The 23416-nt window shown below is 40.9% G+C and overlaps 1 protein-coding gene across 2 annotated transcripts in view; it reads right to left on the bottom strand.

Moving 5' to 3' along the window:
* Positions 1-5669: 5669 nt before the first annotated feature.
* The window catches only part of SPEF2 (sperm flagellar 2), a 164581-nt gene continuing 146834 nt past the window's right edge, over positions 5670-23416 (bottom strand). For both annotated transcript variants that reach the window (XM_033111285.1, XM_033111286.1), the window contains 4 exons: positions 21181-21360; positions 14546-14785; positions 14264-14386; positions 5670-5802 (listed from right to left, as the gene is read on the bottom strand). In XM_033111285.1, coding sequence (XP_032967176.1) covers positions 5713-5802; positions 14264-14386; positions 14546-14785; positions 21181-21360 — 633 coding nt within the window. In that variant the 3' untranslated portion in view covers positions 5670-5712. The remainder of the gene's footprint in view (positions 5803-14263; positions 14387-14545; positions 14786-21180; positions 21361-23416) is intronic.

Here is a 23416-nt window from a genome sequence, read left to right as displayed (position 1 = left end):
TCCTAAAAGATTAAATCAGTTCTTTCTAGCATGAAGGATGTTTACTATAAAAAGTTTTACTATAAATCTTTAGTATAAAAAGTCTTTACTATAAAAAGTTCCCTCCACCTCCTAGAATTTGTTAAAAGGAGACATCCCTCTTGATTCATTAATTCATTCCATAATTATTGGATATCTAATAAGTACCAGAAGCTGTGTTAAGTGGCGTTGTGTGAACATTAGTGTGAGAGAAAGATGATAAGTATAGAAAGACAGAGTCAGATTCTAAATAACATTCTAAGAGATGTGAAATTTATTTGATATCAAGGGGCAGAAGTGTGATGTGCTTAAGCAGAGTTTCAGGAAAATTATTTGGGAGTAGTGTAGAGGCTAGGTTGGATTAGAAAAATGGAAGATTTGGAGGAAGATGCAAAATGTAGGGAGGTTAATTGAGAGTTACTGCGAGAGTCTTGAAGAAAGATGTTGAGAGCTTTTGAAATAAGGTGGACATTGTGGGAACTGAAAGGAGAGGATTAATATCAGGTTTCCAGCCTGTGCCTATTATTTACCAGCTGTGAGATTTTGGGCAAGTTATGTAATCTATAAATGTCATTTTCTTTACATGTAAATGACACTCTTAAGAATACCTATTTCACAGAGTGATGAGAACTAAATGAGATAATGCCTGTAAAGCTCTCAGCACATTGCCTGAGTCACAGTGAACCCTCTATGGTATTAGCCATTGTTATCTAGTGTTACCTATTATTATTTATTTTATTTTTAAATTTTTTTAAAGTTCATTGTGGTGACAATTGTTAGTAAAATTACTTAGATTTCAGGTGTACAATTCTGTATTACATCATCTATACATCCCATTGTGTGTTCACCACCCAGAGTCAGTTCTCCTTCCATCACCATTTATTTGATCCCCCTTACCCTCAGCTACCACCCCCCACCCCCCTTACCCTATGGTAACCACTAAACTATTGCCTGTGTCTATGAGTTTTTGTTTCTCATTTGTTTGTCTTTTTCTTTTGTTGTTTTTGGTTTATATACCACATATCAGTGAAATCATATGGTTCTCTGCTTTTTCTGTCTGACTTATTTCGCTTAGCATTATACTCTCAAGATCCATCCATGTTGTCACAAATGGTCCTATTTCATCTTTTCTTACCGCCGAATAGTATTCCATTGTGTATATATACCACACCTTCTTTATCCATTCATCTATCGAAGGACATTATGGTTGTTTCCATGTCTTGGCCACCGTAAACAAAGCTGCAATGAATATTGGAGCACATGTGTCTTTATAGATGAATGTTTTCAGATTTTTTGGGTAGATACCCAGGAGAGGGATTGCTGGGTCATATGGTAATTCTATCATAATTTTTTCAGGAACCTCTACACTGCCTTCCATAATGGCTGCACCAGTCTGCATTCCCACCAACAGTGTATGAGGGTTCCTTTTTCTCCACAGCCTCTCCAACACTTGTTACTATTTGTCTTGTTGATGACAGCCATTGTGACTGGGGTGAGGTGATAGCTCATTGTGGTTTTCGTTTGCATTTCTCTGATGATTAGTGATGTTGAGCATTTTTTCATATGTCTATTTGCCATTTGTATGTCTTCTTTGGAGAAATGTCTCTTCAGGTCCTCTGCCCATTTTTCAATTGGGTTGTTTGTTTTTTTGTTGTTCAGTTGCATGAGTTCCTTTTATATTTTGGATATTAGCCCCTTATCGGAGGCACTGTTTGCAAAAATCTTCTCCCATTCAGTTGGTTGCCTCTTTATTTTGTTGATGGTTTCTTTTGCTGTGCAGAAGCTTTTAAATTTCATATAGTCCCATTCATTTATTTTAGCTTTTACTTCCCTTGCCTTAGGAGTCAAATTCATAAAATGCTCTTTGAACCCAAGGTCCATAAGTTTAGTACCTATGTTTTCTTCTATGCAGTTTATTGTTTCAGGTTTTATGCTTAAGTCTTTGATCCATTTTGAATTAATTTTGGTACATGGTGACAGATAGCAGTCCCATTTCACTGTTTTGCACGTGGCTATCCAATTCTGCCAGCACTATTTATTGAAGAGGCTGTCTTTTTTTCATTGTATGTTTTTTGCTTCTTTGTCAAAAATTATGTGTCCATATTTATGTGGTTTTATTTCTGGGTTCTCAATTCTATTCCATTGGTCTAAGTGTCTGTTTTTCTGCCCATACCATGCTTTTTTGATTATTGTAGCCTTGTAGTACAAGCTAAAGTTAGGGAATGTGATACCTCCAGTATTATTCTTTTTTCTTAAGATTGCTTTGGCTATTCGGGGTCTTTTGTGGTTCCAAACAAATCTGATGATTTTTTGTTCTATTTCTTTAAAAAATGCCATTGGGATTTTGATGGGGATTGCATTAAATCTGTATATTGCTTTGGGTAATATGGCCATTTTAACTATGTTGATTCTTCCAATCCATGAGCACGGAATATCTTTCCATTTCCTTGTTTCTTCTTCAATTTCTTTTAAAAATGTCTTATAGTTTTCAGCATATAGGTCTTTCACATCCTTGGTTAAGTTTATTCCTAGGTATTTTCTTCTGCAATTACAAAAGGAATTGTTTTTTTGTATTTCTTTTTCTGATACTTCATTGTTAGTATATAGGAATGCAATGGACTTTTCTACGTTGATTTTGTAGCCAGCAACTTTACTGTATTCGTTGATTGTTTCTAATAGCTTTTTGTTGGAGTCTTTACGGTTTTCTATATACAGCATCATGTCATCTGCAAAGAGTGAAAATTTAACTTCTTCGTTCCCAATTTGTATGCCTTTTATTTCTTTCTCTTGCCTGATTGCTCTGGCTAGGACTTCCAACACTATGTTGAAAAGCAGAGGTGATAGGGGACAGCCCTGTCGTGTTCCTGAATGTAGAGGAAAGGGCTTCAGTTTTTCACCATTAATTATGAGATTACCTGAGGGTTTGTCATCTATGGCCTTTATTATGTTAAGGTATTTTCCTTATATACCTATTTTTATTGTTACCTATTATTAATATCTTAACCTTGTTATTGGGTCCTCTTTCTCTTATTAAACAGAATCTAATTCAAATCTCTGCCAACATTGTGTCAATCACAATTATAATTTGCATGGATTCTGCATCTTTCTTTGAATTTTTTGTTGATGTTTGGTATCACAGAGGTGAATCAGACAGAGATGGTCAGTATCTGCTATAGCTAAGTGTCCATCAAGGATAAGATGTAATGAATCATTCATGAATTGTCTGTGTTTGCTAAAGTCTCTCCACCAATACTCCACTCCCATACACCTTCACTGGTCTTTGCATTCAGCCTATATTTATTTACCTTGTTTCTAAGGATATCATGAAGATGTCATGAATAACCCTGTCAAATGCCACCCTGACATCCAAAAGAGCAACCAGGACAAGCGATTCAGATCCATCTCACAAAAGCAATGGCTGGAGGACTTGGTAATATTTAGCGAGGAGAGAGAGAGGGAGAGAGGGAGAGGAGAGAAGGAGAGCACAAATGGTGGAAAACACTGAAGAGGGTAACAATTTGGTAGGTAAGTTTGATGAGGATGGAGACAACGTAGCCAAAGTTGGCATTAACTTCCAATGAGGCCAATGCTATGTTGGCAGGAAATGATCTGGAAGTAGTTATTTCAAGAGGTCCATGCTGACACCTCCTGGACCTACAATTTAGAAGAAATGGTGACTACCTTGCAGGTTTTTCCTAGGAATTAATTTAAAATATCAATCTTTATTAAAGAGGGAGAAATGGATCTTTGAAATAAGTGGACATTGCAAGCCAGCTGTGATGGAAGAAGAGACCTATTTAGGGAAGGAAATAATGTAGGTCTTTCTAATAATGTAGGTCTTTTGTAAATTCAAGTGGTGCAATATAAACTTTCAGAAAGCAGGGGATATCTGTATTCCTCTGTTCCCTTCTATAGAATAATAGAATTATCCAGTAATAACTAGAATTACATGTAAATCAGCTAAATTCAAAGTCTGAAATCTCTGGCAGAGTTTCTTCTCTATCTCTGAAGCATGCTTCTGGGTCACCATCCTCCATCATCTTAAAGACAAAGGTTCTGGGAATGAAGCCTTGGGTGAACCTTAGCCCTTAAGAAGAAAATTTAGGAGATGTGTCACTCTCTAAAAGCAGAATAGAATTCCCACTTACAATAGAAATTGTTTTGCAATTGCTCATTGTTTTAGTGATCAATCTAAATGTGATATTTAGACATATTTTACACAGATTTATCAGCACAATTTAGAGATAGCTATGATTTTAGTCTTAGATTCTGGGGCATAACAATAAAGAACATACACAAAACTCTTAATTTCATGGAACTTACAACCTAGTGGAATGACAGATAAGCGAAAGAGTAAGTATGTTGTTTGTCAGATGTTAAGTGCAATGGAAAAAAGTTTAAGTGGGAGTGAGGTGTGTGTGTGTGGGGGGGTGGGCTATTTCTGTCTTGTATTATGTGTTGAGGGAAGACCGTACTGACAAAGTATCATTTGAACAGAGACCTGAAGGAAGTCCAGGGATAAGCCACGCAGATATTTGGGAAAGATCATTCCAGGCAGGGAGAAAAGCAAGTACAAAGTCCCTGAGGCAGGAGTGTGCCTGGTATGTTCTGGGATCACAAGGGGAATTTGTCACTTAAACAGAGTGGTAAAGGAGGAGAATAGCAGGAGATGAGATCAGAGATGTAGCAAAAGGTAAGAGCAAGGTGAGGACTTGGACTAAACTCTGCATGAGATGGGACAGGGCTGGAGCAGAGGGGTTACAAGACCTGACTTGTCTTATAAAAGATTCCCTCTGTTGGCTGTGGATACGTGTTTGCAATGACTATGAGCTATGCATGTGGTGATCTAGTGGATGGTAAGAGGGCAGTTTGGGTTTCCGGGGAAGATGGGAACGGAAATTTCAGTGTTAGCCTCTGTAATACTGATAAAGTCATGGAAATGGGTGAATCATCCAGGTATTGACTGTAGATAATACTGAATGGGGGGATCCTCCAACATTTGGAAGGAGATCCGGCAACAGGAGGATCCAGCAAGATGTCCTTAGGAGTAGCTAGTGCGGAGACCTGAGGGGTTTCCTAAGAGCCTAAGCGCTGAGAATACATTATTACTCACTTACAAAGAAAAAAATATTTTCTTGAGATAAGTGTCATTGAATTTGAGTCACTAATTAATACAACTAAAAAGATATGACTGTTTATCTCCTATACAGGAAACATATTCTATTATGAATAAACGATAGGCGCATGACTGTATGAGTAGTTGACAGTATAGTCAACTACTCGTTGGCTCGTGGGATGAACCTTGAAATTTTACTGCACTTGTAGCAAAAACTACAGAATGTACACAGCGGAACTGCCCCTTTATGGAGCTTTGGGGGAATATTCACAGCATCCGCCTCATGTAGATGCTTTGCATAGGGATTGTCATGTGTTGATTTTTGAAAATATTGTTCTGGTGGCTTCTATTTTCAGAATCACTTCCACATGCATTACTTCTTTGGATTTTTCCTCTGAAATTGAAGATTTATTACAGAATATTCTCTGAGTTAAAGATGGCCTCCTTTTCAGTGTACCGTATTACCTGGTAGGGGTCATTTCTATACTTAGAAGGATAACGTATATGACAAACACCATGTTTACATTTGATGTTCGGAAGATTCAATGACAAATTATAAAAATCACACTCTTGTGTCTTTATTTCTTTTCCTCTGTATGTCTTGAAGGAGATCTTTCTCCATCACTTCCTTGCACATGCTCACTCCTCTGGAGAATCATTTTAATATCCTATGAGAAGAGATTCAAAGAGAAGTTATAAACATTTATGAATGACTGAGGGTTAGTGATCATCTACTATATGACAGTAAGTCAACAGAAAATTCATTCTTATTTTTTTCCTTTGAGAAAATTGTTCTCCATTTAGTTTGAATCCTGCCCTGCAGCTTACTAGTTATACGCTTATAAAGATATCAGAGATCTTGAAGCCTGTTTTTCCTCGTGTAATAATAGAATGGTCATATTAGATTAAATAACTTTTATAAAAGCAATCACACAGTGTTTGACACATGGTGGGCAAGCCGAAAGATTATTTCCCTATTAGTGAATAAAAAACAGTATTCGCCTTCTATTCAAGGAAAATTCTAATGACAAATTAATCATGTCGATGGACTTGTAGAATTTTAGACCAACAGATTACTGAGGAGGTAGGGATTGCCTCATTTCTCCATGTATTTTTCATATCAGGGATAGAATGATGTTTTTTATCCACTTTAAATACCCAGCTAGCTTACATTTTTAAATCACAGATATTTTAAAAATAAACTTAAAATATTATTATAATGTAGAAGGGGTTCAAACACATGTGGAAAATGTACAATTATATTAACATTTATGCAGTTTCTATGTTTTCCCCCCCACAACTTTAGGGAAGTACTTTAAAAGTATGAATTTCTTTTCATCAGAACTAAGTTCCAAAGGTTTCAATTTAACTGTGGTCATGTTACTCACCAAGACTTGAGTTAGTTCACTATCAGAGCTGATCCTTGCTGAGTGACACGCACACGGCTTATCACTCACTGCCAGGAATCAGAGTGAATCATTTTCTTGAGGGAACTTTTCTTTGAAAACACAGATCTCCTACAGCCAACGGCCAAATTTGAGTGAAATAAGTGGAAAAAGAACAGCTGCTCACCATTGACCTTTCTGGGCCTACCCAACACAACTCTTAATAACATAACATGTCTTCTTTGACTAGTGAGTTTATAATAACTAATGCTGACTGTAGACTGTTTACTTGAGGATTAGGAACAAGCTGACCTGTGTTTATCTGATACTCCATAGCATGGGGAAAGTTATAAACTCCAGATATTTAAACCAACCTTGGCTAAGTTTATAGCTGAAATCAGGGGCCATAATTTTCAGTAGCAGTTCACTGAGAAAAGCTTGATAGAGTCTGGAAATACAGAGGGTGCCAAAAAAAAAAATGTATACACATTTTAAGAAAGGAAATCAAAGTATTAAAGTGGTAATACTCAATATATACCGATAACAAAAGATAAATACAAGTCATGTGTATACATTTTTTTGGCACCCCTGGTATTTGACATGGGTGCTATGAAAACACAAAGCACTGAAGCAGCCACCATCTTTTGTTATAAAGATAAAGGAGAAGGTTGGAGCATATGTTAAAGTCAGATATCTTGGAAACAAAATGGGATGAAAGTCCCTTCAAGTCACACTTACATTTATAGGTATTTTGTCCTCATGTAATTGGGACCTCACAGAAATTCTCCTGTAACATTCTGATTTTAACACTAAAAGATGTATTGTTATGTCCTATTGAATGGACATCACTGTGAGAAACCACATTTGTTAGGTTAGTATAAAAAAACCATGCATTCCTTTGCGTTAGTAAATGCACTTGGCGTAGGATATTAATTGACTTTACTCACTGATAACCCAGTTATAGTGTCCTCGTCCATCTCGTTACCTTTAACCAAAGCATTTTCTTAATCATTGGGGAACATGCCTTGAAAATAACCTCTCTGTATAACATGAGGTCTATGAAAGTAGAAGTTCAATACATGACTTGCATTGAATAACTATAAAATCCAACATAAAATCTGGATTTTCCACATGGGTATTGATCACATGGGACTTCCTGGGGCTTCAGTGTAGACCTTTCGTCACCATGGCATTACACCAGTGAAAACTTTCTTCCTTTCCAAGAATAGACACAGAATTCAAGAGATGACATGCCAGGTTATTTGTTCATCCACATATAATTTCACACAGTTCAGAAATATTTCCTGTGCACTGCAACTACCAACAGACTGGCAATCCTAATAATAATAATAATAATAATAAAATAGTGATGTCCACTGTTTATGGAGTGATATCTATCTGCCAAACACGTTATATGTATTAAGTCATTTAATCCATACGAGAACACTATAAGGTATGTATGATAATGAACCCCATTTGACAGAGGGAGAAACCAAGTCACCGTGAGGTCACTTGCCCAAGGTCACACATCTGGTAGGTGTGAACCAATCAGTGTGGCTCCCAAGCCTGCTCTTCTAACCACAAAGCCAGGCCACCCCCAATTGGAGCAAAAATAAAACACATCCAAATAATTATGCATACGTGGCTTTTTCAAATATGTATTTTTGAAATGTTGATGCTTCCAAACACGAACCTTGTAAACATAGCTGTTAGGCAACAACCTTCACTTCCCACTGTTTATAACAGCAAACACATTTTAACCTGAAAAACCACACTCTAGCTTTTGCACTACTTATCTTGAGAGATCTTCAAATAACATCACTGTGGTTAAAGTTCATTTTTAAATGTGATCTATTTACTTGCACATGGATATCTGGAGCAAAAAATGATGACAAGTTGAATATGATAGTACCTGAGTCTTCAGAGATTTCTTTTTTCCCCTTTCTTTCTTTCTTTCTTTCTTTCTTTCTTTCTTTCTTTCTTTCTTTCTTTCTTTCTTTCTTTCTTTCTTTCTTTCTTTCTCTCTTTCTCTCTTTCTCTCTTTCTCTCTTTCTCTCTTTCTCTCTTTCTCTCTTTCTCTCTTTCTCTCTTTCTCTCTTTTTCTTTCTCTCCTTTCTTTTCTTTTCTTTCCTTTTACTTTCTTTTCCTTTCCTTTTTCCTTTCTTCTTTATTTTTCTTTTCTTTTTTTGCTTAGTGAAAATGAGAATAGAGCATCTTACTGAAAAGGGAACCTCTTTCATTTTGAAATACCAGAATTAAGGCTTTTCACGTCATAGGCTTGACTCTCCTCGATCCACAATCACAAGGATGAATCCTGATTACGGTGGCCCACTGTGCTTTCAGTACATTCCTCCATGGAGGGACAGGGAGGAGATGTGAAGGACGAGGAGAACATGAGTGAAAGAAGTTGACTCAGCAGAAGCACTCTGGGAACAAAGGATCAAGACCCAGCAGACTGACTGGCAGACAGACTAACTCTCTTTCTGCTCGTTGAGTGTCAGGCCATCTTGGGCATGTGAAGCTGGTTCAGTGGAGGTGCGACGTATTCCAGCTGGGTGGCTCTCAACCAAAGGGCGCCTAAGCACCAGGGAGAAGAGGGGAACATGCAGAGGCACTTTTGGTGGTCAATATGTCTAGGTGCTCCTGGAATATAGTGGGTAGCAGCCCAAAATGTTAGCCATCCTGCCACACTGGAGATAGTCCTGCACAAAGAGGAACCTTGCTGTCTGAAATGACAGTAGGACTTCAGTTGAGATGCCCTGCAAGTTGATGAAACTCCTTCCAAAATGAGAGAAGTGCTCAAATTAAAAAGAGCTTTCCTGTGGAGTCAGGACACCTCTTCAGGAGGCTGGCTCTGAAAGGCAGTCATCTGTTGGTTGTTTTCTTTTCTCAGGAAAATGACCAGCAGAATCTTCTCAGCAAGTTAATCATATTTCACTGGCCAGAGTAAGGATGATCCCAAATTATCCTGACTGTGTAGGGAGTTTTTCTCCCATTAGGGGAGGAAATAATTGTGGTATCATTTTATGCTCCTACTTGTTCTTGTCAATAGAAGATAAATACTATTATCCGTAATTCCAAGGGATTTGGAACATTGTTTTAGTGGTTCCAAATAAGAAGACTGTTCCCTGAAAAGTGGAACAGAATGTGTAGGATGAAGTGCAGTCTAAAGTGATGAGCTTCTGGAACCCGCCTTATACAGAATGATGTTTGCCAAGAGGAAAGCAAAACAGGGGGCAGATCCCCACAGCTGGTGACTCTCCCCCATCCTGCATGTGACACTGACTCACCTGCCTCTCTCAACCCCTTTGTCTAGTTCTGATGTGCTCAGTCCCTAGTAATTCTAGGGTTGACCTGAGTTATGCCCTCCTCATTCTAAGTGGGGCAAACAGCTGGTCTTTGTTAATGAAAGTGTGGAATATAAAATGCTGAGAAGGGACATGCAACCTACTAGTTTCAGTGCAAACAGTAAGTGTTTGTGGAATGTATGAATACAACATTTCGGAATAACTGCCAACTGTGTTTCCAAATAATTCAGACCTATTTAAATAGACACAAATCATTTTAAAAAGAGCCACTGTTACATGTAGGGACATAATTATATGATATGGCTAAGAGACAAAGAAACACTTAGGGATGAAAAAATTAATACCACTTCATGCCCCTGCTCAGAAGTCCATCCATTCTCCATTGCTTTTCAAATCAAATCCAAGTGTCCCTATGGGACGTCTGGGTTCTTTACAGTCTGGCCTGATGTTACTGATCCAATGGGATCACTAAATCCTTCACAGACTGCTCTTCAACCAGTCAGGCTCCTGCTGCTCCCATGCAGCCCTGCCTCCATACCCTTGCCCAGGCCGCTCCTCGCACCTAGGATGCTGCCTTCTCTCCATCCAACAGCAAAATCCATGGAGACATCCTGTCATCTCCCTCCACTTTCCAAAACCCTGGCCATCTTTAAAGACCAAGCTTCTAGCTCCCCACCCCACACAAAGTCCTATTTTTTGAATTCCCATAATATTGCATTTGCGTGGTTTACCTTATATCATTCTCTTGTAATTCCTGCATGTAAAAATTCTCTTGGAAACAGAAGTGGATTGCTTGAGAGCAGCAACTGAGTTTTGTACTCATTATTCTGTCTCTCATGGATCCTTATATTTCTGGTCTCAGTAGTAAGTGTTCGGTATCGAATAGTAATCATAGTAGCCATCATTTCTGTAGTACTCACCATGTGTCAGAGTTTTAGATGCACAAGTGTTTTAGATGCATAAGTGTTTTAGATGCACAATCTCATTTAATCCTCAGCATCATCCTTGAAATAGGAAAGGCTGTTATCTCCATTTAACAGATGAAAAAGCCAGGATCAAGAGAAAGTTAAGGTTGGGTATTCATATTCAAAAAGGATCAGCAATTTAGAGGCAATAAATTTAGGTAAAAAGATACTGAAGTCTGGATAGTCTCATTTCTGGGCATAGATAGTTATCACTGAGAAGTCAGGAGAAATGCATCTTATACCACTGTATTTTATCAAAGTGAAAGTGCTTTTATCTTATGCTCAGCAAATACTTTTAGTCCAATAAACAACTAGCAGCAGCCAAATAGGGGGACTTCATGCTGTTCAACTGCTATGTGAGAGGATCAGAGCAACTAGCGCACCCTGAAAGGGGTCAGCCTCTGCCTTCGTTAGCGCTTGCTGTTGGAGACCTGGGGCTTGCCACGGTGGAGGCACATTCAACACATGGGGTTGAAACTTGCTTGGTGACTGTGTGAGCTCAGGGGTGCAGTGCTTCCTTGCAGCCTTTCTTCCTCTGCTGGGTTGGTCCAGTCTCACTGGGTTTTGTCCCCAGTTTCCCCATCTTGAACACTGTTTCCCTGATGAAACTGGCATCCAATCTTTCCTAGACACCATCAGCACCCGCACTGCATCGACAATGTGAGCCATGATGACGCCAGCACGTGGCTGGTAGTCATGGTCTCCTTAGTCTCTTTGGCAAGGGGAGATCTTATTCTCCCTACTCTTTGATCATCAGGAAGGGTCATTGGCGCGGAATGATCCAGAACACTAATACTGCTATCTACCTGGCTTTAACTACCATCTACCTCCAGCCTTCTGTGGCAGCTCCAAGGTAGTCCCATAGTCCTGATGAGACAGCTCCACAGGACTGAGAGTGCTATCCTAGTATTTATAGTACTATCCACAGGACTGAGAGTGCTATCCCTAGTATTTGTAGTACTATCCACAGGACTGAGAGTGCCATCCCTAGTATTTATAGTACTCTCCACGGTACTGAGAGTACCATCCCTAGTATTTATAGTACTATCCACAGGACTGAGAGTGCCATCCCTAGTATTTATAGTACTATCCACAGTAATGAGAGTGCTATCCCTAGTATTTATAGTACTGTCCACAGGACTGAGAGTGCTATCCCTAGTATTTATAGTACTATCCACGGTACTGAGAGTGCTATCCCTTGTATTTATAGTACTCTCCACGGGACTGAGAGTGCTATCCCTAGTATTTATAGTACTATCCACGGTACTGAGAATGCTATCCCTAGTATTTGTAGTACTCTCCACGGGACTGAGAGTGCTATCCCTAGTATTTATAGTACTATCCACAGGACTGAGAGTGCTATCCCTAATATTTGTAGTACTCTCCACAGGACTGAGAGTGCCATCCATAGTATTTATAGTACTATCCACGGTACTGAGAGTGCTATCCCTAGTATTTGTAGTACTCTCCACAGGACTGACAGTGCTATCCCTAGTATTTATAGTACTATCCACGGTACTGAGAGTGCTATCCCTAGTATTTGTAGTACTCTCCACAGGACTGACAGTGCTATCCCTAGTATTTATAGTACTATCCACAGGACTGAGAGTGCCATCCCTAGTATTTATAGTACTATCCACAGTACTGAGATTGCCATCCCTAGTATTTGTAGTACTCTCCACAGTACTGAGAGTGCCATCCCTAGTATTTATAGTACTATCCACAGGACTGAGAGTGCTATCCCTAATATTTGTAGTACTCTCCACAGGACTGAGAGTGCCATCTATAGTATTTACAGTACTATCCACGGTACTGAGAGTGCTATCCCTAGTATTTGTAGTACTCTCCACAGGACTGACAGTGCTATCCCTAGTATTTATAGTACTATCCACGGTACTGAGAGTGCTATCCCTAGTATTTGTAGTACTCTCCACAGGACTGACAGTGCTATCCCTAGTATTTATAGTACTATCCACAGGACTGAGAGTGCCATCCCTAGTATTTATAGTACTATCCACAGTACTGAGATTGCCATCCCTAGTATTTGTAGTACTCTCCACAGTACTGAGAGTGCCATCCCTAGTATTTATAGTACTATCCACAGGACTGAGAGTGCCATCCCTAGTATTTATAGTACTATCAACAGTACTGAGAGTGCTATCCCTAGTATTTGTAGTACTCTCCACAGGACTGAGAGTGCCATCCCTAGTATTTATAGTACTATCCACAGGACTGAGAGTGCTATCCCTAGTATTTATAGTACTATCCACAGGACTGAGAGTGCCATCCCTAGTATTTGTAGTACTATCCACAGGACTGAGAGTGCCATCCCTAGTATTTATAGTACTATCCACGGTACTGAGAGTGCTATCCCTAGTATTTGTAGTACTATCCACGGTACTGAGAGTGCTATCCCTAGTATTTGTAGTACTATCCACGGTACTGAGAGTGCCATCCCTAATATTTATAGTACTATCCACAGGACTGAGAGTGCCATCCCTAGTATTTGTAGTACTATCCACGGTACTGAGAGTGCCATCCCTAGTATTTGTAGTACTATCCACAGGACTGAGAGTGCCATCCCTAGTATTTATAGTACTATCCACGGTACTGAGAGTGCTATCCCTAGTATTTGTAGTACTATCCACGGTACTGAGAGTGCCATCCCTAGTATTTGTAGTACTATCCACAGGACTGAGAGTGCCATCCCTAGTATTTATAGTACTATCCACGGTACTGAGAGTGCTATCCCTAGTATTTGTAGTACTATCCACGGTAGTGAGAGTGCTATCCCTAGTATTTGTAGTACTATCCACGGTAGTGAGAGTGCTATCCCTAGTATATGTAGTACTATCCACGGTACTGAGAGTGCCATCCCTAGTATTTGTAGTACTATCCACAGTACTGAGAGTGCCATCCCTAGTATTTGTAGTACTATTCACAGTACTGAGAGTGCCATCCCTAGTATTTGTAGTACTATCCACAGGACTGAGAGTGCCATCCCTAGTATTTATAGTACTATCCACAGGACTGAGAGTGCCATCTCTAGTATTTATAGTACTATCCACAGTACTCAGAGTGCCATCCCTAGTATTTATAGTACTATCCACAGGACCGAGAGTGCTATCCCTAGTATTTATAGTACTGTCCTCAGGACTTAGAGTGCTATCCCTAGTATTTGTAGTACTATCCACAGTACTGAGAGTGCCATCCCTAGTATTTATAGTTCTATCCACAGGACTGAGAGTGCTATCCCTAGTACTGACAGCTATCTCTACTCTACCTGACCTTGCTGCCCTTGGGTATTTTGGGCTAGCCTATCTGCCTGATGCAATTACCAGCTTAGCTTCACCAGACCCTGTTCTGGCTAAGGCCAGCTTTTATCCCCTTTTGGTTGTCCCCCCTTGAAATGTCCCACCATGCTCTGAATCTGAGTTCAGCCAGATCAGGGTGCCTTTGGGTAACACTCACAGGAATTTTATAGTCTGGATAAGTCGAAATCAGGTCTTGAATAAAAGGATGCTTCAAAAGGACAGCAACTTCAACTGGCTCCAGATTCTTGGCACCCAGGTCCTGAAATACTTTTATGAAGTCCTTTAAAGAAAAAAAAAAATGAAGTTAATTAACTTTACAATCCTGCAGGTGTTAAAAAATGGTTTTAATTAATAAAGAAGTTCGATGAAAATATGCTCAAAATTGGGGGCAACTTTTCTTATGCATAGGCTGCCCCTTTTATGAAATAATCTAACGAACCTCTGAATAAATGTTCTCTATCTTTAGGTGGCTGGCAAATCTGTTAGTGTCCTGTGCTTCATTTCCTCCTCGGAACACTTTGAGCAGTGTTTCCATGGAAATCTTTTCAGTGTTGACATTTGCAGGAATTTCTTCTTCCTTTTCCACCTTTTCTTCTCTTAATTCCCTTTCCTCACTTACAAAATTTTCCTCAAGTTCAGGATATTCCTCAATAGGACTCATATTGGTAAAGGAGTAGGTCTGCACAATTAAACGAAGAGAACATGAAGTCAGACTGAAGTCTTCCCAGTAATAGAGACATTTAGAAAACACCAATTTTGTCACACACTTTTTATGCAATGGAATGACAGTGACTACCACAAACTAGCTAAACGAAGTCTGTAGAGAATATTTGTGCTGAACTGGAAATCACATCATAATCCTGAAACAATTCTGATGGTAGTTTACAAAGAGACCTCAGTGCAGAGTGTGTCTTACTCATCTCTGTACATGGTTTGGCTTACTGACAGATACATTGCGTTCCTCAATAAATGGACACTGGAAAGAATTCGTTTAGCTGGTGTCAGATTTCTTCACATTGATGTAAAGTTCTAACAGGATTTGCTTTAGAAATTGACTGCAGACAAGAGGTTATGGCAAGTTTGCTTCCTCAAGCTTGATAGATTCTTTTTTTAAAAAATGTTTATTGGGAGGACAATGGTTAGTAAAGTTACATAGGTTTCAGGTGTACATAGTTTCTAAGTGCTTTGGAAACATTTGTTTGGATATTGGAGGTTCAACTTGACTCAACATTCGTAAGGGAAAATAGAAAACAAATAGAATATAGAAACGTCAGGTTGGGATTCTTACTACTGTTCTTTGAAACTTGCCAAGAGTCATGAATTCAGGCTTTGGCATTTTGCGTATGGTAAAGAGTACATTGTTTTTGAAATAATTTCTTATGTACCAAAAGCCTGAAAAATATTCCTACTCTTTGACGCAGTAATTATAGATCTAGGAATTGATTCTAAAGAAATATTTATGTGCACAAAAACTTTTGTATATAAATGTTCATTCAGTGTTACTTACAGAAAAAGTAGAAAACCTAAGATTCTAAAAATGGGGGAACAGTGACATGAATTATAGTATATTTCTGTGATAGAATACTATGTTGCTATTAATTTTTTGGTTTAAAAGAATACCTAGGGACATGAGAAACTGCTAATAGGATAAGTGCAAAGAGAAAACAGCACAAAGTAATAAACAAGGATCCTCATTTTCTTATATATCTATCCTTGTTAGTGAAGAAAAAAGAAACAGACACCTTAAAGAGTTGGCAGCAGTTACCTCTTGTTAGTAGAATAGGTGATTTCTTTTACTTTATTCTGTATTTTCCAAATTCTCTACAGTAGATTTGCATTTATTGTATTGTAGTGTGTGTGTGTGTGTGTGTGTGTGTGTGTGTGTGTGTGTGTGTCTGATGATGAGGTTATTGATATTTGGTAATTTGCCATAGAAAAATGAGCATCTTCAGAATGTTGACCGTCCTGATGTCACAGAACACCTGAGTGTTGATTCTGTTTTACTCCAAGGGAGGAAAAAATACTAATTTAGGCTTAAAAAAAAAAAAAAGAGGGTGCCAATGTCTGTACATAGTCAATTCAGGAAAGGCATTAAGTACACAGGCAAGTTCTTTCCAAATAGTCATGTAAGTCCCATGTGGTGAGGTTGATGACGGAGCACAAGCTTAAACCTCTAGTAGTTGTCAGTCCGGGTAGGGAATTTGTAGGGGCTTCAGGCAGTGCAATAAAGATAGGTGGCATTTCCTCTTAGTTTTGTGTGGGCTGGGTTTCTACACCCTTTGGTAAACTGGGAATGTAATCTAATCTTAAAGATGTGTGTGTGTGTGTGTGTGTGTGTGTGTGTGTGTGTGTGTGTGAAAGAGAGAGAGAGAGAGAAAGAGAGAGAGAGAGAGAATGCTCTATCAGGTAAAGATTTTGGAATTAAGTATAAATGTCTCTATATCTCTATAGCTATCATTTATCTATCTATCATTTATCTATCATCGATCTATCTATCTATCTATCTATCTATCTATCTATCTATCTATCTATCTATCTATCTATCTCTCTATCTATCTATCATCTATCTATCATCTATCCAGACTCTTCTCCATTTTAAACAATTGAAATGCTACCTGGCATAAATGTGAGACTAGCTTTTTTTTTTTCCACCTAGGAAACTTGGAGATCATCACATTGGCTACCTGTCAATAATTTCCCAGGGCAATAGCACATTTAGTTTGGTGAAATGAGCACAGTAGAGATGTAAAACAGTGTGCTGAGTGAGTGAAGGATGAATGAATTTCTATTCAGAGTGTAGCATACGTGCTGGGAGGACATGATAAAGACAGAACTTGTGGGTGAGCAAACAACTAGTCAGGTTAGATGAGCAGGCGATACAAAAATTAAAGAGAGAAGGAACCTGGCCTCTCTGCACTATTTCCATAATTAAAGAAAGACTAACTGTTCAAAGACCTGGATAATCATCTTTGGATAAATGTATTTTTCAATTTTAGCTAAAAGGTAACCATTTGAACACTTGAAATCTTAGTGAAGAATCCTTAAGTAATTAATGTCACAGGATGCTTTTTAAATTTTTGCTCTCTTGGGGGTTGGGACAGAATAGAATTAGTGGTCAGTGGGAGGGGAGGGAGGGGAGCGAGGCTGAAATTGGGACCAAAGGAGCCAGCTCAGCATCCTGGTGGGACTGTAGGGTGTGCAGTAGGGAGGGGCTCTCTCCGACAGTCTTCGTGGAAAGACCATGATCAAAACCAGGATGCCAGTTTGCAGAAAAGTTTGCAGAATAGCCAGTGCTTCTGAACGAGCAATTATTAGTGGCATCAAAACTCTGCGTGAGTCACATTATCGACTAAGCAATGGTACAGACTGTGACACTAGCAAACACTAGGTCACACTCAGCTAAGTCTTAGAGGCAGCCCTCCAGTGTTCCCAACAAATTGTCCCTGGAATGAATGGTGCCTGCCCATGCATTTCTACACTGAATGAGGTCAGCCCTGCATCTTGGAGGCAGAACAGGTCAGTTATGGGTCTAATGTGGACCAAGCGTCAAAGAGCAAGATGGGATGAAAAGTCAAGTCTTTCAAACTCCAGGACCTCAAAGAGCTCTGCCAAGATACTTCAGCAAGACTTTCCACATGTGGGAGATTCAAGCTCACAAGTTACTGAATTCCAACATCATAACCCCACACCACACAGGCCAGAATAAACCATTTCCCCACATGTCAACTTATTTAAAGTTTCATTGGGACTAGTGCATACTCATAAATGCTTTGCTTTTGAATGTTATTTAAATTACCCAAGATGTGGATTCAAACAGGTCTGCACCACACTGAGGAGAACAGCATGAGTCTCAGAAATAGAGTAAGAAAGTACGAAATAGCAGGGAGATTTCCGGTTGTTTATGCGGAAAGCATCAGCAGAGATCTTATTCAGTGTCTTGGGAGTGAATGTGGATCTGTTGGAGGTGTTATTTCTGAGCAGGCTCATTATGGCTTCCTGGGATGAGGTTGCCCAGGAAACTAGAACACGGTTGGCAAAGGGCACAGAAACAGAGTGGCATAATTGGAGGCAGGATGGCAGGGCAAAGGGTGAACGAGAATGTGGGAGGCGGGTGAATCCTGCGTGTCTGAAGCGCCCAGGGTTCCCTCCAAGCCAGGAACAGGGCTATACTTGTGGTGTGTGACACATGCTTTCCATCGCCTGCCCCTCACCCTGATTTCACGCTGTTATGCAGTGTTTGTGGGTCACTTCTGGGGCAGTGTCCTTGGGCTTTAAAAGAGCTCTTGAGAGAAGCAGTGGGGGGCACCTGCTTCCTGGCCGGGGACGCTAGCTTACTTTGAATGAGGGTTTCAGGGACAGGAGGGACGCAGCCCTGTGCTAGCTGGCTTGGCTGCTACCCACGCAGGCAGCCGTCTGTTGCTGTGGCAACAGTTCCAGCACATGCTCCCTCTTCCCGGGTCTTTCTGGCTCATTGCAGCCTCCTGGATCCTATTATTGCCTCTGCCTGGAATGTCAGCTGGTCTGCACTCTACCTTGGAGACTGGATTCCATTCCTTCCTCTCTCTCCCTCCCTCCCTTCTTTCCTGCCATGTTCACAAACATTAGTTGACCATTTGCTGTGTGGCAGTTACTTTGGGGTACCATGTGCCTAACCGAAGGTAGAAGTAGCTTAGCAGCAGGATCCACTAGATAAACAAACCCCCTCCTGAATTACTAGCTCTCTTTCTTGACTCCTTTGCCCTGCTACAGTTTGTCTTAACACAGCAGCCAGACAGATCCCATGCCTTTTCAGTCAGATGGCCAAGCTTCAGTGTTCCTCATCTCGTTCCTTGGCATAGTCAAGCTGCCAAGCCCTCCAAACCCCGCTGCCCCACCACTTTCCTTTCTTACCACTCCTCTAGCTCATTTCCCTCCAACTACAACGGAGAGAAATGACCCCACTTTAGGGCTTTTGCATTTACTGCTGTCTTCACTTGAAATGCTTTCCCCCAGAGACCTGCAAGTCTCCCTCACCTTCTCCAGGCCTCTGCTTAGATGTCTCTTCACAGAGAGACCTGTGACCACCCTCCTTGACAATGCAACCACCGCCCCAGCTCCTGTATTTATCCCTATATTCCTTGTTCCCGTAGCACTTATTACCATTCGATGTAGTCTATATTTTACCTATTTTCTCCCTAGGTTGTTCCCAGCACATGGAGGTGCTGGATAAATACTTGTTGAATAAATGCATATGTGCATGTGACGGTGCTCAGCCTTGCCAGAGAAATATAAAGGGGGCAAAGCTGAGAGAGTGCTCAGTGTAGCTCTTGGGTGTCAGAGGAAGCTTCATGAATGATCTGGCAGCTGAAATAGGCCTGGGATAGTGGGGAGGCCTCAGACCCTTCGAGATGCCCTGAGGGGTTCTGCAGATGGAGGAAGTAGCAAGAGCAAAGATAGGGGGGTGGGAGAGAAGAAGGCAGAAATTCTCTTTTGCTTGGTAAGACCCCGTGTTAATCGGTCCTTTCTTCTGTGCTCCGTCCACGTCTGGGACATCGTCATCTCATTCTTTTCTGCACGGACAGGGGAAATTAGATGGAATCCCTTCAGGGAAGCAAATTTGGTTTCTGTATCCCTCACGGGCTCTGCAGAGGATCTGACTTACAAAGCTAGTTAGCGGATTGATTAACCCACTCAGTGAGCTTTACTGAGTGTCTGCTGAGCTGCGTCAGTAATTCCGGTTCAGGGGTGTGGTAGGTTCGGGAATGCAGAACAAGGCACATGGCCCTTCCCTGCTCAGAAAGGAAGCTGACCCTGAAGAACTGTTACCTATGAGGAGAGGGGCCGAGCACAGCATGCTATGGGAACACAAAGCGGGGGTGCCTGACACCATTCCAGGTCAAGGGGGTGCAGTGACTTCCCTGGGAAAGTGGCAAATGCAGTCCCAGTGAAGGCACACCATACCAATTCCTTATTTGTCTGGGAAAATTTAAGTTGGCCTTCCACTGTCTAAGAAGACCGCATTCTTTAGTGGAAATCAGCAGGCCCTGCTGAACTTGCTGTCGCTGTGTACGAGCTGAAGCAGCGTCTGTAGCACATCGGTTTGAAGAGCCAGAGCCCCGAGTTGTCAGTTACTAGGCATCTGTCTGGCCCTGTAAGGAGAAGGATATCCTCGTGTACCTGCCCGGGGTCAAAACGTAGGGTTGTGCCGAAGAGTCTATTTCTTCTCCGGTGTGAAGGCTGTCACAGGGACTCCCCATTGCCATCCCCGCCCGAGAGGACCCAACCATACTCTATTTTGACAAACATGTGTGAAAAGAAAAGAAGTGTAGCTGGGATGTCCGAGGAGTTTGGACTGACAGCACCCTTCTCCCTCTGAGTCTACAAAGGAAGAACAGAAAAAAGCATTCCATCACGAGGGCCACAGCTCTGTCCCCAAAAGGTCAGGGCAAGACTAAAAAGGTCATACTCATGGGCACCTAAGAAGTGTATTAGTTAGCACCCTGTTCTGAGGCTTTTCCACCTAAAAAAGCCAGGGACTGGTAACCCCTTAGAAAGAAATCTAAGGGGAATGTGAGGTTTTACTTGGTATTAATTTTGCTTCTTTGTCCTTGGATGCAGGTGATACAAAGTGGGCGGTGGCTTTCAGGTGGCTGAGCTTTGACCTGAAACACTACTACCAGTGTCACAGGCATGTGGGATGTGTCCAAGGCCTGAACTTGGGTCACGTAGAATTTCCACGGAGTGTGACAAATACCTTGGGTTGATACCCCTGTCCTTCTCATTTATCAGGATCAGCACTTCATGGAAAATGAAGTGCCCTTACGGAGCAAACGTTGATGCCCCCAAGAAACTTGGAGCAAATTTTGATTTTACTATAAAAAGCATTGTGTTCTTTTTTTGGATCGTGGGTCCTCAGTTAGTTCTTAATCCAACTAAGTAAGGCTTTATTGAAAGTCTGGTATGTGTAAAACATTGTGTTAGGTACCCAGGAAAATACAGAGATGAAAAGAATAGAGATTCTGTTGTTAGAAGTTTAGAATCTTCTGGCATCCCCCTGCAGACCCAAGTGCTATTCCATTTCTGGAACATAATTACCTCCTCTGCAGTATGAGTAGGAGCTTTAACTGGTTGGAAGATATGAGTCCCAGTGGCCACACTGAGTGCCCTGTAGACGCCTTCTACAGGGTCTGGGTGGCAAGCGAAATAAAGCAGCATCTGTGTGTAGTCAAGCCGGGGTGGATCCATCTCATAGTCAGCAAACAGCCTAAAGAAAAACTGTCATACGAAAAGGATTTCAACCAAACATAAAATGTATATACTCAGGCAGTCCGTAGACGGACAGGCAGTGGAGAAGCCCTCCCTCCAGCAGCTTTGGAACGAGGTCACTTCCGGAGGACTGAATCAGTGAAACTAACATATAATGAATGGTACTAAGTGAAGAGTACGCTAAGTAAAAAAACGTAAAAAGTAGGTCTCAGAATTCTAATGCTAAAGAAAATTGCATGCTCTTCAGTGGCGTCAACACATTTAGGAAAGAATGCACTAATAAAGGTGGCAGGGAGGACATGGTAAGTAGAGAAAGGGAGCCCCAAGGACCCATTTGTCTGTCCTCAGCACCCTCCGGATAACCTGCGCTCTAATTCCTAAACATGAAGCTTCTGGTACATCCCTCTCTGTGGGGAGTGGCGAGAGGGCAAGGGAACAAGGCCTAAAGCCACTGGGACTCTAGGCATTGAAACCTTTAAACTGGCCCCCCTTGCTTTCAACTTCATATTTAACCTATAGACAGTAATGTGACTTCTTTCAGTGTGGGCTCACGTCCAGGGAGACAGTATGTGTGCTAACCACTGAATAGCGGTTTGTTTGGCAAGTCTCTCTCTCATTCTAAGGACCGAGCTGATGGTCAGCTCTACTCTCGGGGTCTTACACGTTCAGCAGCATGAGCAGTTAGTCAGTCCTTGGAAATCTAATATTCTCTGGGTCTCCCCACCCCAAGCCAAGACCAAACCCTGGGACACACAGGCCACCCCCAAGCACTTACGTGGCCTTATTGGGGGAGGCCACTGGCTCTTCTCAAACATGTGCATACAATGACCTAGGGAATCATTTTAAAATGCAGATTTTAATGAAGTCGATGGTTCTGGGGCGGTCTAAGGTTCTGCACGTTTGGCCAGCTCCTAGGTGATTTCAGTGCTGCTGGTTCTGGCCTACACTTTGAGAAGCAAGCGTCTGGACCCAGAGACGTTATTCTCTATCACTGATAATCCTTACAACTATGAGCAAGTTTAGTTAGACATACAGGAGATTGGAAAAATACATTATTTGACAAATCCAACAAACATTTAAATAAAAATAACTTTGGTAGGAAAATGCATAAAATCTGTTATGTTACAAAGCAGAAAAGAATTGTAGAGTCAGTAGGATCAGCCAATGTTTTATTAAATGTTCACCGAGTGTCTGCTGTAAGCCAGGTGCAGAGCTAGGCTGAGATGCCTAAAAACACTCTCTGATGTGGCTGCTAAGGCATCCTTAGATTTTTCAGGAGTCATGATCCGGCTACTGGGTTTGTCCAGAACTTTGTGTTTTCTTCATCTTCTCAGTTGCCTTTGAGTTACTTTAGGGATTTGCAGCAGGAGTAAGAGTAGAAGGGGGACTGACACTAATAGATAACCACGGCATTGTCCTTGGGTGTTTCTCTTCCATTTCTTTCACATGAATTGTTGGCCTTTAGTATTATTTCTATGGAACCACTCTGATAAATGCTATGCAGGACAACACATGATTATTTCTGTTAATAAAGAAGCTGAATATGATCTATTGAAGGAAGATGTGCAAAAATAAAGGGAGTTGATATGGAGACTCTGTCTATAGATACACAGGATTCATTTTAAATCAATGGATTGGACATTTAAAAAAGGTAAAGCTTGCTATGTTCTTCTGATCATTTAAAATATTGTAGTAGGCAGAGTTCTAAGCAGGCTTCAAAGGTCCCCACCCCTGGCGTACACATCCTGTATAATCCCATCCCCTCGAGTGTGGGTAGACTTGTAAATGTGATGGGAAAGTCATTCCCATGAGTAAGTTACCTTATATGGCAAAGGTAAAAGCACTTTACAGACACAATTAAGTTCTCTAACCAGTTGATTTTGAGTTAATCATAAGGGAGCCTGTTCTTGAGCTTGACCTAATCAGATGAACCCATTAAAAAAGGTCCCCCACATTAAGGGAGAAATTTGAAGACAGAGCGATGCTCTTTTGTGGTTATGAAGAAGCGAACTGTCAGGTTGTGAAGAGGGCCACGTGGCAGGGAACAACAGGTAGCCTCTTGGAG

This window comes from Rhinolophus ferrumequinum, chromosome 7 (genome assembly GCF_004115265.2).
Source record: "Rhinolophus ferrumequinum isolate MPI-CBG mRhiFer1 chromosome 7, mRhiFer1_v1.p, whole genome shotgun sequence".
Lineage (NCBI taxonomy): Eukaryota > Metazoa > Chordata > Mammalia > Chiroptera > Rhinolophidae > Rhinolophus > Rhinolophus ferrumequinum.
The sequence above is the reverse complement of the archived record's forward strand: the minus strand, read 5'-3'. Positions and strand labels throughout refer to the sequence as shown.